Source organism: Oncorhynchus nerka, linkage group LG10 (assembly GCF_034236695.1).
Source record: "Oncorhynchus nerka isolate Pitt River linkage group LG10, Oner_Uvic_2.0, whole genome shotgun sequence".
Taxonomy (NCBI): Eukaryota; Metazoa; Chordata; class Actinopteri; order Salmoniformes; family Salmonidae; genus Oncorhynchus; species Oncorhynchus nerka.
The window spans coordinates 38663489-38683492 of record NC_088405.1 but is presented as its reverse complement, the minus strand read 5'-3'; the positions used below and the strand labels follow the sequence as shown (position 1 = coordinate 38683492).

General features: G+C 42.5%; 1 protein-coding gene across 2 annotated transcripts in view; it reads left to right on the top strand.

The window, feature by feature from the left end:
- dntt (deoxynucleotidyltransferase, terminal) overlaps nucleotides 1-17709 on the top strand; it is a 158367-nt gene extending 140658 nt beyond the window's left edge. For both annotated transcript variants that reach the window (XM_029669767.2, XM_029669766.2), the window contains exon 11: nucleotides 15236-17709. In XM_029669767.2, coding sequence (XP_029525627.1) covers nucleotides 15236-15322 — 87 coding nt within the window. In that variant the 3' untranslated portion in view covers nucleotides 15323-17709. The remainder of the gene's footprint in view (nucleotides 1-15235) is intronic.
- Nucleotides 17710-20004: the final 2295 nt, after the last annotated feature.

Sequence of the window (20004 nt, the reverse complement as noted above, 5' to 3'; positions counted from 1 at the left end):
TAGAAAACAGGCTCCCCAAATATGGTTCTCAATCAGGGACAACGATTGACAGCTGCCTCTGATTGAGAACCATACCAGGCCAAACACAGAAATAGCAAATCATAGAAAAACTAACATAGACAACCCACCCAACTCACGCCCTGACCATACTAAAACAAAGACATAACAAAAGAACTAAGGTTAGAACGTGACGATTGCACTCCAAAACATCTTGATAATCGGCTGATTTTATTCAATCTTGCACATGTTCAAGCAATAAGGCACTTCAGGGTTTTGTGGTATATGACCAATATACCAAGGCTAAGTGCTGTGTCCAGGCACTCTGCTTCACATCGTGCATAAGAACAACCCTTAGACGTGGTATATTGGCACCCCTAGGGCCCTATTGCTTAAATATACAATGGCTAAGGGTTGTTCTAAAACACAACCAGAAGCGGACTGCCTGTATCCAGCCCTTAGCCATTGTATATTGGCCATACTGTATACCACAAACCCTGAAGTGCATGATTGCTATTATAAACTGTCTGTATGCGCACACACACACACACACTCACACACACACACACACACACACACACACACACACACACACACACACACACACACACACACACACACACACACACACACACACACAGACAGCTTCTTCATGGTTGGGTCCTCTTAAAGTCGACTTGGGCCGCCTGGTCTTCAGCACTGATTGATTCTTATTTGCTGCCTCCTGAATTCAATCTGAGTGCAGCTGCTGTAATCAGGGCCTGCTCTTCTGGCTTGGACCAGACCAGCCTTTATGGCACAGTCAGTTTATCTGGCTGCAGCCCTGCAACAGGTCTGTCTCTCTGCTTACAGCCTGGGTCATGTTCATTCAACCTGGTCTCATAGATTAGATGTAACATAGTAAACATAAATCCAGGACGCTCAAATTAGTGTTTGGTATGGTTACATAAGACAGATGGCTAAGGCAAAACACTGAAGTAGGGTGGTTGGTTGGGCGTTTAACACAAACGTCTAGCAACCCAAAGGTTACGAGTTTTAATTTCATTATGGACCATTTTAGAAAATTCAACTACTTACTACTTTTTTGAAACTTTGTAACTACTTAGCATTGTAGCTAACCCTTCCCCTAACCCTAACCGTAAAACCCTTTTAGCTAACTCTTCCTATAACCCTAACCTTAACCTTTTAACCTAACTCCTAAAAATAACCCTAAACTAGCTAAAGTATGCCAGCTAGCTAACGTTAGGCACCTAGCTAGAAGTAATGACATATTATACATTTTGCAGATTCGTAACATATTGTACATTTGCAAATTCGTAACATATTGTACGTTTTGCAAATTCGTAACATATAATACGAATTGTAATTCGTGACATATCATACGAAATGGGTGATGGACATCCACAAATTAATACATACCATACAAAACGTAACATATCATACTAAATGAAGTATCTCGGATTTACATACGGAATAATATGAAGTGCTCTGAGACCAGCTTGATGTGCCTGCACTTTGCCTATAAATGTGCATTTTTGATTTCCATTTTTAAACGTTTTCTACTGCGTGCCCTAATGAATACAACCCAGATTAAAACTCTCTCATTCATTCTCCTTGACCAGGAGAAACTGTCCGCTCTGGATAAGAAAGACCAAGAGGCAGTTTACCTTAAAACCTTTAAACATGTACAATATTCTGGCCATCAAGAGCAGTTCAAGGACTTTCTTTTGACATTTTCTATGGTTTATCACTGGGTGTTGAAAGCTGTGGCTTTGAGAGGGCAGAGTGTCAGGTATTAGTGGAGATGGTATGACACTAGGTTGATTTACATAATGAAGCTCACATTTGCTGTAGATTCAGTTTCAAATGTGGCAATATACTTCACTTAAGTCCTTTAAGCATTTAAAATTTAAACAAAGTTACTGTAAGCAAACTCAGTGAAAGCATATAAAAACTCGAGCCAGCTTTAGGATTTTCCATGACTATATATAGTCTGCCAATTTCCATTGTGAGGAGATTGTCATGCTTTTTACACAGAGATCTCTTCAAAGCCAACCCTTCACAATGCCTCTCAATCTCCCTCTCCTTGAACATGGAGCCTTTTCTCTCCATCCACCAAAGAAACCCCACCCCCAGTGACAGGGGAACAATGCAAATATGGACTCTCATTTCAGGCTACAATTGCCGTGTGATTGGGTCATTTTCCATGGAGGTCAGAGACACAATTAAGGCTGGTGTAATAGGAGTGATAGGGGAGAGTCGGGGAGAGAGAGCTACAGGGAAATTGATGGTGTGCAATGAGAGAGTGACAGGAGCAGGGTGTTGAACTGTTGGCCTGTGGTGGTAGATTACTGAGACTACTGAGTCTCCGTGTGGGCAAAGTGCTGAAAGCAGGTGGTGGTGATGATGCTGGTAGCACTGAAATGTCAGGAAGTGGTATGTGTGTGTGTATGACTGTACGTTTTTTTCTGGGTTGAGATTTCACTTTTACTGAAAGATCAGAAACCGCAGGTATACAGTGTCCATGTTAAATATGTTCTAACAATAATAATAAATAATACATGGATAATGTTATACATTGAACTTTATTGAACCATTAACTTATTAAGTTGATATTTATCTTCCAGATCTGTACAGATGGTTCCTGGTAAGGCCACACTAAGCAATGTATGTTGTGTGATCATATTCTATCGAGGGACCTTACACTGAGTGTGCAAAGCATTAGGGTCACCTTCCTAATATTGAGTTGCACCCCCTTTTCACCTCAGAACAGCCTCAATTCGATGGGGCATGGACTCTACAAGGTGTCGAAAGCGTTCCATGGGGATGCTGGCCCATGTTGACTCCAATGCTTTCCAGAGTTGTGTCAACTTGGCTGGATGTCCTTTGGGTGGTGGACCATTCTTGATACACAAGGGAAACTGTTGACTGTGAAAAACCCAGCAGCGTTGCAGTTCTTGACACACTCAAACCGGTACGCCTAGCACCATCTACCATACCCCTTTCAAAAGGCACTTAAATATTTTGTCTTGCCCCTTCACCTGCTGAATGGCACACATTCACAATCCATGTCTCTATTGTCTCAAGGCTTAACAATCCTATAACCTGTCTCCTGCCCTTCATCTACACTGATTGAAGTGGATTTAACAGGTGACATTAATAAGGGATCATAGCTTTCACCTGGATTCACTTGGTCAGTCTATGTCAGGGAAAGAGCAGGTGTTCCTAGTGTTTTGTACACTCAGTGTATGTTCGTCAAAATGAATTATTCTGAAGGTCAATGCCTTTGAGGGAAGCAATGAAACTGAGGTTGAGCTATGGACGGAGAGGTCAAGAAACCTTGTGAGAGAAAAGAGAGAACAGAGAAATAAGACAGAGCGAGACAGAGGGAGAGGCAGATAGGGGGAAAACATTGATTAAAACAGTCCCCACACGAGGGTGAATAATACCACGTGAATAACACAAGTTTCTCTCACATCCTCTCTCTGCCACTCCTCTCAACATCGTCCCTTATTTCCCCACCTCCCCCTTCCCTTCCCATCCTCCCTTCCTCCCACACAAGGCCCATTACCAGTCTTTCCTGGGAGAGAAAACGTGGGGTATTTATAGATCTGTCAATGTTTTTCTGTCAAAAATGGAATTCAATGCCAAGCTATTATCCTTGAATCCACAACCTACAATCTATTCTTATGGAATCATAAAGAGAAGAAATTAGTTCCGAACTCAGAAGATTTCAGAAGAGAATAGGAGGGGGAGGATGAAAGAGACAGGGGAAGGAAGGGGGTAATGATGGGAGTGCGGTGTCGTCGCTCGGGCTAACTCTAGAGACGGATCTTGCTCCATTATTGATGAAAGTGAATGGCAGTGGTTTTCCCTCTTTTCCCTCCCATCTGCCTGTCATATAACATGAATTGACATGGCCCTTGCGGTGACACAGGCACCACCCATCCATAGCTCCGATTTCCTGCTATTGTGTGCTATTCCTGCAACCATGACATGACCATTTACTGTGACTGCAGTAAAAAAATCTAGAGGCAACAATGACCGTATGTGTGTGTATGAGAGATTTCAAGGTAGCATGTCCACTAGCTTAATATTTTGTTACTGCAACATGAACTGGTCCAATACAATAGCCATACACATTCAAATCAGTTACATATCTTAACTTGTTTTAAGATGAAAACACAGTTAAAAAAAAAAAAAGCCTTCCAAATGGCTCATATTTTCCAGATCATTTTTTCATTAATCAGAATCCTCCTAGTGCTGATACAGCAGCATTGGATCACAATGCAGGAAGAAGTAGATTGGTCATGCAAAACCATCCCCTTTTGAAGAAACCAATTAATTATTTACAGGCTTCAGTAGAGCAGAGAAACTTTAATTTATTGTTATCATTAAAGGAGCGTTCTGGTTGGGTCCGTACAAGAGAGAACCGGGTAAAAGGCTCATTAGTTAGCCGAGAACTTCATAACACTGCAGCAGTTTAGTGTACTTCCTAGAACTTCATGGATGTTTCCTAACTTCAGCATTCTATTGTTATTGCATCAGAATACATTGGAAAATAAAGCCTAATCAACAATACCATTTGACAATATGGATTTACTGTATGAGGGAACTCTGAAACTCTCCAACTTGACAGTGTCATGTAAGTCAGGTATAATCAAGGAACGGCTGTGGAGTTCTATGGAAATAATCCACGATGCAAGGGGTGTGATACAGACTTGAGGTGCAGTTTTCATCTCATACTGACATCTGTAGTCTACAGCCCAAATCATACAGGTAGAATTATTTTTATACACGTGTCAACCAGCGTGCTCACACGGGAAATAGAATGCATGGGAGAGAATCAGGGAAAACGGAAGGGCCGCGAGCATCAACGGCGTCTTGAGTGTATAGCACGTTAAATTAGGCAGCAAGTGTCACGCCCTGATCTGTTTCACCTGTCCTTGTGCTTGTCGCCACCCTGCTCCAGGTGTTGTCCATCTTTCCCATTATCCCCTGGGTACTTATACCTGTGTTCTCTGTTTGTCTGTTGCCAGTTCGTCTTGTTGGTCAAGTCATTCAGCGTTTTGTCTCAGCTCCTGCTTTTCCCCCGTCTCTCTTTTTCTCGCTCTCCTGGTTATGACCTTTCTACTTCCCGTGCATTCTATTTCCCCTGACTTTCTGACCTGTCCTGACTCTGAGCCGGCCTGCCTGACCACTCTGCCTGCCCCTGACCCTGAGCCTGCCTGCCATCCTGTGCCTTTGCCCCTACTCTGGATTACCAACCTCTGCCTGACCTGACCCTGAGCCTGCTTGCCTTCCTGTGCCTTTGTCACTACTCTGGATTATCGACTCCCGCCTGCCTTGACCTGTCATTAGCCTGCCTCTGTTGCTGTAATAAACATTGTTACTTCAACACAGTCTGAATTTGGGTCTTACCTGAAATATGATAGTAAGTTTATTTTGCTCATGTTTATGCATAGAAATTTTGGTACAGTGCACTGAGAAATTGTTAGAAAAATAACTTTTGTGCATTGTTACCTCTGGACTTTTGTGTCTATTTAGTGATGATAAGCCAATATTATGTATAGGATAGTGCTTTAATAAAACAATTATATCAATAATAGAATGCAACAACATTCAACTGGGTTGTGTTTCAGAATGATATGTATTTATATACATTTATTTTTAAAATTTTAATTTATGAAACCTTTATTTAACTTGGCAAGTCAGTTAGGAAGAAATTCTTATTTACAGTGATGGCCTACGCCGGCCAAACCCAGACGACTCTGGGCCAATTGCGCTCCGCCCTATGGGACTCCCAATCGCTGCCGGATGTGATACAGCCTGGATTCAAACCAGGGTGTCTGTAGTGATGCGTCTAGCACTGAGATGCGGTGCCTTAGACCGCTATGCCACTCGCGAGCCCTGGTTCGAATCCATACATGTCACGTTGTCAATGGAATTTCTTGACAGTGTCGCCGTTTTTGTTTACAGATGATTGATTAATAAGGTGAACGCACCAATTTGTAAGTCGCTCTGGATAAGAGCGTCTGCTAAATGACTTAAATGTAAATGTAAATGTAATAAAGTTCAAACATAGTGCATGGTTATTGAGTGCCTTGGTTCAAAAATGAATCAATCTGGTCTAGAGATTGAGTGGGTCATTTGTAGAAAGGAAATTAGAGGAACTTTTATGATTTTCCCTACCTTGCTCAAGTTGAATGGTAAAAAAAAATATGAGTCTGTATAGATTATGGTTGATCTGACAAATAGGCTACCTGTTTGAAAACAATACTCTTGTACATGCAAATTCACGCCGTTGACGAACGTCCCTCCGTGTGATTTGGGCTTGCGTTAGTCATATGACAGTCATGTGTTATCTAGGCCTTATGACTTAGGGTGGAAGGAACGTGTTACAGAGGACAGAAATAGAGCATTCTGCTTAATAGGCAATGAGATGTAAATGCCTTTATCTTCCTCTGATCATTACATTTGGACACCCATGAACAAATAACAGTCATTTACTGGATGTTTATGTGGCTACATAAACACAGATGAAACCAAAACGTATGAAACCATGGTGGCCAAATAAACTCATTCTGTGTGTATGATTAAAAGGTTGATTATCTGGCACTGTTTTCCCTTACTGCCCAGTGCATTGGGCTGATTAGCAGGCTGAGAGAGTTAGGTAATGAAAACCACATTCAGCTCAATAGCCTTTTTATGGTTCAGAGTGGTTTATGATGCTAACACTAATTGCTGAGTTGATTAGTTAGGTGTCTGAGTTGTCTCCTCTCTCTGTGGTTCTATTCTGTTGCTCTAGGGTGCCTGAAGAAGGCTGGGGGTGTGCGCTCGTGTGTGTGTGTGTGTGTGTGTGTGTTCTGATCGTGGGTGGATCATTTCAGTAGGACAGCAGAGGCCCAAATCGACTCCCTCTTTTCCGCCACTGTCAGCCCTTTCCTGTAAGCTGCAATAAAGATAGATTAATTTAGAGACCATCCAAATATTTTCGATTCATCAATCTCTAGGCAATAACAACCTGGTTCAAGGTGGTGACAGTAAGGAGGAAACTATCCAAACAAAGGGAGGGAGGAAGGATGTGGCCCACGCTGGTATGCCTTATGTAATAGCCTTGATGTGGTTTGATACAGTATCTATAGATTTCTAATGGAGAGACCCACATGAATAGTATGACGGGGACTGTAGAAATATGATACGGTAAAGCTATAGGTGAATGTGTGTCTTTGTTACTGAAACAATATGTTCTTCAGTCCAGGGGAAACCTTTTTAGAGGTGTCAAATGTAAATGGTTTATTTTTGAAAAGGTGACTACGTCGAAATACTTATTTTCCTTTCAATACATGAAATGCATTGCTTGCTGTCCAACAGAGGAAAACAAACACAACAGTCCTGAATTGCCATGTCCTTCAGACATACTTATCTCTGCCAATGTATTATACTCTAGATGATGAATATCAACACTGAGATTACTTAAAAAAAAAAAAAGTAGCCTACTCTCCGACATGCCACCTGTTGTGTGTGTTTGTCGTATTTGTGTAGCCTTTGTAAATTTACATGTTCCTATTAGTTGTTGTTTTTTTGTGTGTGGATTTGCATATTATTCAACCGTTTGCATATCCCTGTGTCTAAGGACCCACAAAACAGCAGGTCTGTTGTAGTATGTGTGTGCGGTGTGCGTGTGTGTGTGTTTGGTTTTACTATTCTTGTGGGTACCAGAAGTCTCGTCGGTCCCCACAAGTAAAAAAAAAGAAAGAAAAAAAAGAAAGAAATGAAGAAGCTAATTTTAGGCTTAGGGGTTAGGTTAGGTTTAAGAGGGTTTCTGTTTGTGCTGGTATCAAACCTTGGGTTGTATGTGCCTATTGCAACTTCCTGCTCTGTCCGCATATTGAAAGTCAGTCTGGTCTGGAGAGGGTGGGGGAACATGGGGTGGTTATTTACCTGAGGGATCAAGGGAGGTTGACAGCTCAGAGGGGTCACCTGCGACAGTTCAATGACAGGAAGACAACAATAAGAGGAAGACGAGGGTTGATTAAGTGCTGAGGGTAATCAAGTAGAAAAAAAATATTATAATAATAAATCATGCAACTGGATCAATTAATTTATGTCAAATCACACCAAGTGATAAAGGGATTGAGGGATTCGATGCTACACCAATAAGTGCTATGTTAAATCGATGAATATAAGAAAATTAAATAAATGTGAAGGACAAAAACAAAGACAAAACAAGACAGGGCAAATAAACACTTTTTTTCTGAACTTCTCCTGGTGTTGGTGGCCCCTCTGGCTCTCCTAATTGGGCCCCCACCGACTCCTAGAGGTCAAGGCTGTATATTATTCTTTAGCATTGAAGCAAAGTCCAGACAAGTTTAAGTTTGGCTATCCACCTGGATGCAGCTGCTCTTCTCTGGGTTATGGTACCGGAAGCTTTCATCTCCAGACCAGTGATGCTGACGGAGGTTGTGGGGTGGGTTTGAAAGTGTTTGACCAGGTGTGTTTGTAGCGTGTTCTTTTCAATTGTGTAGAGGTTGTGTGTGTGTGTGTGTGTGTGTGTGTGTGTGTGTGCATGGCTCTTTGAGTGGCAGCCAAGTATTTCCATTTCCATCAGGCCCATCCTCTTGAGTGGCAGCCAACCATTTTCATCAGGCCCATCCATCAGGCTGTGTGTCATGGCAGGAAGGCAGTGACATAGAGCAGAGTTGTGGCAAGTGTTTAGAGGGCCTGATGTCTGTGTTCACATCCATGAGATCTGTAATTACGCAGTGGACAGAAAAAATACACAGCTGATTAGCTGCTCATTAATTAAGGCAAGGACACTGAAATGCTGGAACGCAAACTCCAGCTCCTCTGCCCTCTGGCCTGAGCTGGTACTGCTACACTTACTCTGTTGGAAGTGGAGTGCTTACTATAGTTGTGTTATGGCAGAATAAAGTAGTACTTATTGTAGTACATGGAAGGTAGGATCATTTGTGCATGACATATGCTCCTTATTGGAGTAAAAGGGTTTAAGTCAAGTCTCAGAAAAGCAACAATTTGTTCTTGGTCAAAGCTTTCAGGTGGCCAGTAAGTAAAGCAATGTTGTCCCCAGGGGGGATTGGACAGAGCTCACATTTCACAGACCAGGCTTCGACTTGATCGAAGACCATGGCTAAATTGGTCAGTAGTTGGAGCTGATCCTTGTCTGTACTGTTTCCTTTGTTAGCTGGACCTTAGAGTTTACCATAGCTCTCCGTAGAGCCTTTTGAACAGCTAGCATGCATCTTGTTACGGATGCCTGAACCATGAGCTAAATCACCTTTAGAAATGACTGGCCAAAGCTCTTATATGTAACAACCAGTTTCCCAGTCACTGTGTGTATTTTGACTTATTTGCTTCTTGAAATCTGTCTGCTCTTGAACTATGGAGTTGGGAAGAATAGAGCCAGTAGCACTCTCTGTGCACTCTCAATCTCTGTGGAAAGGCTTTAATGCTGTAACTCGATCTTCCACTGACCCTACGCACGCTTGTTAGATTACATACAGTTGAAGTCAGAAGTTTACATAGACTTCATTAAAACTCGTTTTTCAAACACTCCACAAATTTCTTGTTAACCAACTATAGTTTTGGCAAGTCAATTAGGACATCTACTTTGTGCACGACACAAGTCATTTTTCCAACAATTGTTTACAGACAGATCATTTCACTTATAATTCAGTGTATCACAAATCCAGTGGGTCAGAAGTTTACATACACTAAGTTGACTGTGCCTTTAAACAGCTTGGAAAATTCCAGAAATGGATGTCATGGCTTTAGAAACTTCTGACAGGCTAATTGACATAATTTGACTCAATTGGAGGTGTACCTGTGGATGTATTTCAAGGCCTACCTTCAAACTCAGTGCCTCTTTGCTTGACATCATGGGAAAATCAAAAGAAATCAGCCAAGACCTCAGAAAGTCTGTAGACCTCCAGAAGTCTGGTTCATCCTTGGGAGCAATTTCCAAATGCCTGAAGATACCACGTTCATCTGTACAAACAATAGTACGCAAGTATAAACACCATGGGACCACGCAGCCGTCATACCGTTCAGGAAGGAGACACCTTCTGTCTCCTAGAGATGAACGTACTTTGGTGCGAAAAGTGCAAATCAATCCCAGAACAACAGCAAAGGACCTTGTGAAGATGCTGGATGAAACAGGTACAAAAGTATCTATATCCACAGTAAAACGAGTCCTATAATCGACATAACCTGAAAGGCCACTCAGCAAGGAAGAAGCCACTGCTCCGAAACCGCCAGAAAAAGCCAGACTACAGTTTGCAAATGCACATGGGGTCAAAGATGGTACTTTTTGGAGAAATGTCCTCTGCTCTGATGAAACAAAATTAGAACTGTTTGGCCATAATGACCATCGTTATGTTTGGAGGAAAAGAGGGGCTTGGCAGCATCATGTTGTGGTGGTGCTTTGCTGCAGGAGGGTCTAGTGCACTTCACAAAATAGATGGCATCATGAGAAGGAAAATTATGTGGATATATTGAAGCAAAATCTCAAGACATCAGTCAAGTTAAATCTTGGTCGCAAATTGGTCTTCCAAATGACCCCAAGCATACTGCCAAAGTTGTGGTAAAATGGCAACAAAGTCAAGGTATTGGAGTGGCCATCACAAAGCCCTGACCTCAATCCCATAGAACATTTATGGGCAGAACTGAAAAAGCGTGTGCGAGCAAGAAGTCCTACATACCTGACTCAGTCAGAAGGAATGGGCCAAAATTCCCCAACTTATTGTAGGAAGCTTGTGGAAGGCTACCCAAAACATTTGACCCAAGTTAAACAATTCAAAGGGCAATGCTACCAAATACTATTTGAGTGTATGTAAACTTCTGACCCACTGGGAATGTGATGAAAAAAATGAAAGCTGAAACAAATCATTCTGTCTACTATTTTTCTGACATTTCACATTCTTAAAATAAAGTGGTGATCCTAACTGACCTAACACAGGACATTTTTACTAGGATCTAATGTCAGGAATTGTGAAAAACTAAGTTTAAATGTATCTGGCTAAGGTATATGTAAACTTCCGACTTCAACTGTATACACAAAACATTTACTGTCACGCCCTGGTCTAAGTATTTCGTGTTTTTCTTCATGTATTGGGTCAGGCCAGGGTGTGGCATGGAGTTTTTGTATTGTGGTGTGTTTTGTCTTTGGGTTTTGGTGTGTATGTATTTGGGATTGTAGCTAGTGGGGTTATCTAGCAAAGTCTATGGCTGTCTGGAGTGGTTCTCAATCAGAGGCAGGTGCTTATCGTTGTCTCTGATTGGGAACCATATTTAGGCAGCCATATTCTTTGAGTTTGTCGTGGGTGATTGTCCTGAGTGTCTTGATGTCCTTGGTTGTTGTTAGTTGACACAAGTATAGGCTGTTTTCGGTTTTCGTTTCATTTATTGTTTTGTAGTGTTCGTGTTTAGTCGTGTTTGTTTAATAAATATGGATCGCAATCGACACGCTGCAGTTTGGTCCGACTCTCCTTCACCATATGAAAATCGTTACATTTACACACTCAATCACACACACTATATGTGACCCGCTTCAGGAAACTAGGCCTATGTCACAAGTCACGACTTCACAGGAGAGCTATTTGAACATTATTTTGTATTTTTATCATAACACGTTTTTTTTGGCTTGAAATGCCTTCTGGAACATGTGAACTTTCCTGTGACTTAATAACAAACTTGTATGCCATCTGTAAATATGAATAAAATTGTTAGCTTTGTTGGTTAAGCCATAGAAAAAGTCAGCAACCTTCCCACTAGCCATGATTGGCTGAGGTAATGAGTGGGCTGGACATGCTGAGAGTTCAGGATTTATCTGCCATATAGAAGGCTTCTGTCTATTTGAGCTGTTCAGTCTGTATTGGTAATATGTTAGCTAGCTAGCTACATTGAACCTGGTTGGTTAGTTCCCAGCAGATTCATGCAGGGTAGTAATGACATGTTTTGGCACTATGTTCATGGTTGTTTAACTAGCTAACGTTAGCTCGCTGACTCGTTAGCTAACGTTACGTGATGTATGTGATCTTACACATTGTTTACCTTGCTAGGTTAATTGTTTACCTAGCTAGCTACATGTCTTAAGATAAAGTGTAATGTTAGCTAACTAGCTAACGTTAGCTGGCTGGCACCCTAGCTAACGTTACGTGCATGATGTAATTATTCTCATCCCAGAGCCATTTGCTTTGCTAGTTAGAGCCTAATGTTAGCTAGCTAACATTGAACCTGGTTGTTTAGCTCCCAACAGATTCATGCAGGGTAGTAATGACATGATTTGACACTATGTTCATTGTTGTTTAACTAGCTAACGTTAGCTGGCTGGCTCGTTAGCTAACATTACGTGATGTGTGTGATCTTACACGTTGTTTACCTTGCTAGCTAGCTTCATGTCTTAAGCTAAAGTGGACAACACCCTTTGAATAAGGCCGGTGTCAGTAAACATCGGCAAAAAAACAAACGTAATGAAATTGTTGACAGCAGTGCTGGTTAGGCTGTTTTCATGAGGTAAACAAATCATTGGCCAGAGCGTCTAGTGTGCTCTGAACGCTCCGAGAGCGAAACGAAATGGGTGGGGCTGAAGCTTAAGAGGGTGTGAACGATGCTGAATGGGTGTAGACAAAGAAGAACTCTTCACTAGATACCAAAACATTCAAAGCCATTTTCTCAAAAGTGAGTTTACAAGTTTATCAACTTTCAAAGCAGAATTACATTCCCATTGTTCCTCAAAAATGCAGTGTATGAAATGCAATTTTGTAGCATCGTCTCTACCGTAATTGCTGGACTATTAAGCGCACCTGAATATAAACCGCACCCACTGAATTATTAAGAAATATGTATTTTGTACATAAATAAGCCGCAGGTGCCTACCGGTACATTGAAACAAATTAACTTTACACAGCCTTTAAACGAAACACGGCTTGTGGGAATAAAGTAGCGGCTTATAGTCCGGAAATTACGGTACTTTTATCCAATGTAAAAAACACAATTTCAAATGTTGCTACATAAGACCAAATCCAGTTTGTGAGTCCCATATAGACATTCCCACACAAAGCCCACACACATACACCACCACACACGCAGACCAATACAACACAAACACACATACATACACATTACACACGCACGCACACTCACACACACACACACACACACATTACACACACACGCACACTCACACACAGTTTTACACTCATCATTTGCTGCTGCTTCTCTGTTCTTCATTTTACTCTAATTATCTATCCTGATGCTTAGTCACTTTAACCTGCCTTCGTGTACATATCCACCTCAAATAACTCGTTCCTCTACATGTTGATCTGATACTGGTACTCCCTGTATGTAGCTCCATTCTTGTGTATTTTATTGTATTCTTCTTGTGTTACTATTTTTTTGTTTTGCATTGTTGGGACTCGTAAGCAAGCATTTCACGGTAAAGTCTTTGTTTTCTATATGTTTTGTATGTGTGTGCGCATGTGTGTGTGTGTGTGCCTTGCAGGCACGGCTGCATTTGCTGAGAGTCAGGTGATAATCAAATTGACAGGATCAAGATCCAAGCCTTGACTGTTTGTAAGATAGATCTTGTCAACAGAGATAAAAGTCAAATGAAGACTGAAAGAGTGTTTAAACAGACTGGACCGTGGCTGGCCTGACTGCTTTTACCCAGCATGCACTTAGGGCCTCTAACATCCCCCTTATCATTTGCATTGTAAATAACAAGTCGGCATGGCGGGATATATGCCTAGAAGTGCTTTTCACTCTCTCCTACCAGTTATGCTTGGTTATCATCTGCCGTTAGCTGGCAGGAAAGGCCACGTTTTTCCTCTCTTCTCATTTCTGTGTGTCAGGTCTAGTTTAGCACTTCAAGGCAGAATGTGTCAGGGTTAAAGCTTTTCACCGGGCCTCTCACACTCACAAGGTGAGTCAGGCTCACCACTGAAACATAGCGTTACTTAGAGCAAGGTCAGAGTTTTTTATGACTGTGAGGAGGACGCAGGTAGCTGGATATAAATCTGGGTGTTTACGCTATAGTCAGTTTTGGCACATTTACTGTTCAGTTGCAAATGTTGGCCATAAGAATGATGGCCTCCATTCTACTTTATATGATTTAATGCACATCTTGTTGGATTTTCATCAAATCATAGCAACTGTGTATTTTTGGTTCAGGGGGTACTGTTGTGAGTCAGAAGAGAAAAGTCTAGTAACTGACTATGTTGACTCATTGATATAGTGATCTCACGGCTTCTTGCCGTCAAGCCATGTCAACTCTCACAGTCTATGTATGTGTTTGTAATGTTGCAGACAACAAACAGTACATCTGACACCTGCTCGTTGAACATCTCATTCCAAAATCATGGACATTAATACTACTATAACAGTCTCCACTTTTCTGGGAAGGTGTTCCACTAAATGTTGGAAGATTGGAAGCAAGTCCCTGCAGCATTTAACCACAAGAGCATTAGTGAGGTCGGGCACTAGTGTTGGGCGATTAGGCCTGGCTCGCAGTCAGCGTTCCAAATAATCCCAAAGGTGTTCGATGGGGTTGAGGTCAGGGCTCTGTGCAGGCCAGTCAAGTTATTCCGCACCGATCTCGACAAACCATTTCTGTATGGACCTCGCTTTATACACAGGGGCATTGTCATGATGAAACAGGAAAGGGCCTTCCCCAAACTGTTGCCACAAAATTGGAAGCACAGAATAATCTAGAATGTCATTGTATGCTGTAGCGTTAAGATTTCCCTTCACTGGAACTCCCTTCACTGGACGAACAGGTATTGCGTTGACGTTGCTTTCAGATGCCGTTTGGAACTCGGTAGTGAGTGTTGCACTTGGCGGTCCCGTTCTGTGAGCTTGTGTGGCCTACCACTTTGCGGATGAGCCATTGTTGCTCCTATACGTTTCTACTTCACATTAACAGCACTGACAGTTGACCAGGACAGCTCTAGCAGGGCAGACATTTGATGAACTGACTTGTTGGAATCCTATGACATTGCCACATTGAACGTCACTGAGCCATTTTACTGCCAATGTTTGTCTATGGAGATTGCATGGCTGTGTGCTCGGGTGTGAAACCCGTGTAAAACAGGTGTTGCTGAAATAGCCAAATCCACTAATTTGAAGGGGTGTCCACATTCATTTGGACATGTAGTGTATATTTTATGTCTACAATGTTTCTGAATCCAACCATCAATTTTGTCTTTTGTTCTTTCTCCAGAAACTATTCCTACCGGCAACTTCAGAGGAGGATATCTTTGCCCATCTGGGTTTGGAGTATGTGGAGCCCTGGCAGAGAAACGCATAAGCATGTTTCCCTCACAGACACCCATACAATACCACCTTGGCTACATACAGTACATCACTCCCATCTGTCTTACCCGCTCGGCTACACACTACTGCAATCTCATTTCAAAGAGCCTAATCTGGGTTGATTTCTATACTTGTGTTCTGTTGTTGGACTAGATGCTGATGCATGATTCATCATTTTAGTCTTTTCATCATGCCTGGCTGCTTTCTGTTAGCCTCTTAGCGAGTAAACATTCTGCTCTGTCATTCACAACACACTTTTCTCTGAGCATTCTTGTCTATGTGACTGATACAAAGCTAAATCAACAAATGAATTGCCTGTGGTGGCTGCGAGGTAAAAAGGGAGAGAGGAGAGGGGTATAAGCGTGGGCGAGAGAGAGAAAGCCTCATCGAGAAAAATGGTTGTAATCAACCTCCTCCTGGCAGGAGAGCGCTCAGCACGAACCGGTGCCAAGCCTCCTGGGAATGGAGAGGTGGGTAATGAGCTGCAGATAGGGGAGCATTCAGCATCCCCGTTTAGCCTCCGTTTGAGCCTCCACATCCACTGGAGATCATTTAGCAACCGCTCGCAACAGCTACAGCCTTCTCCGCTCAGTCCACTGTCACAATCAATCCCTTTCCCGGGCACAGGACTGAATTGTGCTGATTAAGGCCAATCAACTGAGCTGGACAAGCTGCAGTGACCAGGGTTCATATGACAAGTCAGCTCACATTGTAAATGCAATGTTGGTTATTAAGATAGATGTTGACACTTGCAAACATTTATCCCAATATACAGTAACTTAGTAAGTGTGGCCGTTTTAATGGCCTCTTGTTAGGAAGCATGGCATTATTCTTCCCCACGGTAGCTTTGAGGGACATACAGATTCATCTGCTTGAGATATACTGTAATGGCCTGCTGTCCTGTCCGCAATCTCGCCCAGTTTCCCCACCTGATGCTCAGGTAAAGCACATCCCATGGTATCTCCGAAAGTGCAGATATACTGTACGTCACTGGGGCTATCGCATCCATGTGAAGAACCCTATTTAAAGATCTTTAAGTAGAGCATCCCAGGCACATTGAGGAGTCGACCCCAGGGCCTAGCTCTCACTCCCTTTACCCTCTTTCCCCTATCCAGGCTGGTCGGTCAAACAGAGAGATTGAGCTCACAGTTTCAACATCACTGTGAAGGTCCAGTTGAGGAAGCGTAACTAATACTGCACGGACAAATACTTTTAAAGCTGTGATGTCTTCAGTAATTACTATGGGATTTAGTCCTAACATCTAGGATTTAAATCCCATTCGATCTGACCTGAAATGGTCCTGTCTGCCTTAACAATTGAAGAGGAGTGCTCCCACATATCACACACATTTAAGTGTGTTTTCTGTGGTACAAGGTGAGGAATATACTAAAAGTACACAAATGTGACAGACCATTCAACAGACTCTCATTGCTACCGCCAGTGAAATAAACTGTTAACTGTTATTATAATATGTTCAGAACCTCAATAAACAAAATTACAAGGGAGCATCAACCAATTATCCAATCCTGAAAATGCATGTTGTCCAGGGCCCAGTGCTTCAAAAGTAATCTGATCAGATTTTGGCAATCGCTTAGAATGAAATCCATAGAAATAGAATGAATAGAACAGGCGTCCCCATTAGTTGACTATACCAAAGTAAGGTTGTGGTCAATAAACAGTGGTACAGTGCAGTATCAACTCTTCAATAAAATCATTCAGTAAATCTGGATTAAAATAATTACAATAGAATAGCAACCAGGTGGTCTTTGCACGTGAATTCAGCACTACACGTGTAATAACCTTGCATACTACCATTCTGTGCACCTGTTTCAGATCATTTAATATGATAATAAAAAATTCAATGAATTGAATTCAAAATAAAAACGTAAAAATAAAGACTTCCCCTCTGTGTTATTGGCATACAGGTAAAACTGCTCAAATAAAGGAAACAGTTGAGTAAATGAGGGATACAAAGTATTTTGAAAGCAGGTGCTTCCACACAGGTGTGTGTGTGTGTGTGTGAGTGCGTGCGTGCGTGCGTGCGTGCGTGCGTGCGTGCGTGCGTGCGTGCGTGCGTCAGTCAGTCACCATATCTCAAACCAATTGAACACTCATGGGAGATTCTGGAGCCGTGCCTGAGACAGCGTTTACCACCACCATCAACAAAACATAAGTATGGAATTTCTCATGGAACAATGGTGTCGCATCCCTCCAATAGAGTTCCAGACACTTGTAGAATCCATGCCAAGGCTCATTGAAGCTGTTCTGGCAGCTCGGGGTGGACCAATGCCCTATTAAGACACTTCATGTTGGTGTTTCCTTTATTTTGGCAATTACGTGCATTTTGGCAATTTGGCAAATTCATGACTTAAATGATGTGTGTGAATAAAAGCAGCTTGATTCGCTGAGAAAAAAGGTTGTGTTTTGCAGTCCAAACAGTTTACATTTCTCCCTATGCAATCCTTTTTAAACAGCACATTCTACTGGCACCCATCCTATTAACTCAGCACGGAAGAGAACATTTAAACTGAAGACTGGTGGTGGGTATACCATGTAGGCAGGTCCCACTGTGTGATTTTAGTTGCAAACCCTTTTCCCTGACCTTTTAAAGAGCCTCTGCACTCTGAAATATCCCAATATAAACCGCCATGTAAAAAGATCTAAGGTCATTCTACAGCTCTATCAATGTGTCAGCATGCAGATTATGGGGGTGATTGAGGGAGGTGATGATATCAGGACAGTTTGCATTGAAAGCTGGTGTGGGAGATTGAGGTGGGGGCCGTTAGATTGATGACTGGCCCATTCAATAAGACAGTGGATCAGCCACAGCTCGTGCACCAGCAAACAGGATACTACACTTTTATCATGAACTTGACATTCATGGATGTATAAAAATGAACTTGACATTCGTGGATGCTTTTGTGTGCTATGTTTGAAATCCTTTAAAAAAAAGTATTGGCATACTGTATGTGTGTATGTTTGTATTACACTACACTACCCAAGATCACATAGGTTTGCATATTATAGCCCAGAGAATAGCTGTAACAATAAATGTATGGGCTTCCACTCCAACTGCAATGTGGCGCATTACTGTGCATGCAGCAACGCTGTCACAATATCACTGTCCTGCTTTCACTTACTGACAAAAGTTCTCTTTCAACTCAGCCATCCCCTAAACTAATAGAGGAGAGGAGACAGAAATAGATCAGGTTGAAGGTTGGTAATTTCATAGCTCCTTGAGTAAACTCTTCGTTATTGTATCAGAGGACAGTGATTTATTAGATGTGCTGTACAGGCTAGAATGTATTGTGTCTGGGCCAGTCAAAGCCAGTGGAGGAGGGTGACAGAATAAGGACGCTGTGTATCCTTGCCTCTCAAGTCTTGTCAGACTGTCAACTCACCCGGAGAGAAGTGAAACCGATCCATGGCTGCAGTTTATGTGGAACAAGAGAGGAGAGAAGGGGGAAATACTCAAGAGTGCCTGTTGGCTTCGTAGCTCACATGGTTAGAGTCACCCACACCCCAAAAAATAACAGACGTTTGAGAGAGATCTACTCGTAGCCCTGTAAATGTCTCCAGGTGCCTGTTGGATGGTTTTTCACTGGGGGGGAAACAGTCAATCAATCTGATTTGTACTCTAACCAATCATTATAATGGTGACGATAGTGTTCATTGGGCAATGCGTGTTAGAAAGACTCTCGTCTTTTTTTGTTGTTAATCCTCCGTATTCCAGAATGAAATTGTGCACGTCCACGTAGAACTACATTCCCTAAATACTCACCCAACAACACCCAGATCCGTTCACCAGTTTTCTTTCACGACGGTAGTTTTACAAATCTGCATTCTGCCATTGACAACTATTGAACAGACATTCAAGAAATCCAACAGAGTTGTTGGCTACAGCCAACACTGTCATTCTAGGAAAGATGCCATTTGTCTCCATTCATATTGTCTCATTACAAACAGATATGACTGACTCAAAGGAGAGGGTTCATTTTTTCTTTAGGAGTCTTATCTTGTTCATTGAAAGGGTGAATGAAAAGGGCTCAGAAAGGGACTCCTCGCTTGACCTGACAACGATACGGAGCTGGCTGTGGAGTCGTCTCGCATGGAGCAACTGCACAGTGTGTGTAGATCTCAGTGATAAATGACCTGGATCCTGGATTCCTGGGGAAGTTGGGCCGAGCCTCAGGAAGAGTCCGCCTCCACAGGTGGAAGAGGACAGAATGGAAAGAGAAAAATGGAGGGAGAAAAGAGGAGCTATGCCACCTGCTCCAGCACGTCACCTCGCTGCCCTCTACCTTCTGCTGTGTCTAAAAGAGGGGCTGTGGTGACCTTCTTGCCCATCCTCAAGCTGTCTTCGACCCCCCCCCCCCCCCATTCTCTACCCCTCTCTCAGCCTGCTGTCTGGTCCGGCAGCCGCGCCCCAAGAATAACCGGATAGGCCCCACCGCCTTCTCGAGATAGTCATTTTGACACTCTTTGAATAGAGGGCCAATCGTTTAACCCCTCCCAAACCCCCTGTTGACCTGTTGTATTTTTAGACATCACCACATTTCACGCCACGGTAAACACCTTCAGCAGGAACGTCAGGGGTAAGGCCACAATTTGACGGGGTGGATTTTGGGAAAATGTAGTCCTCAGATTCATTTGAAAATCGAGCCATTAGCATGTTGG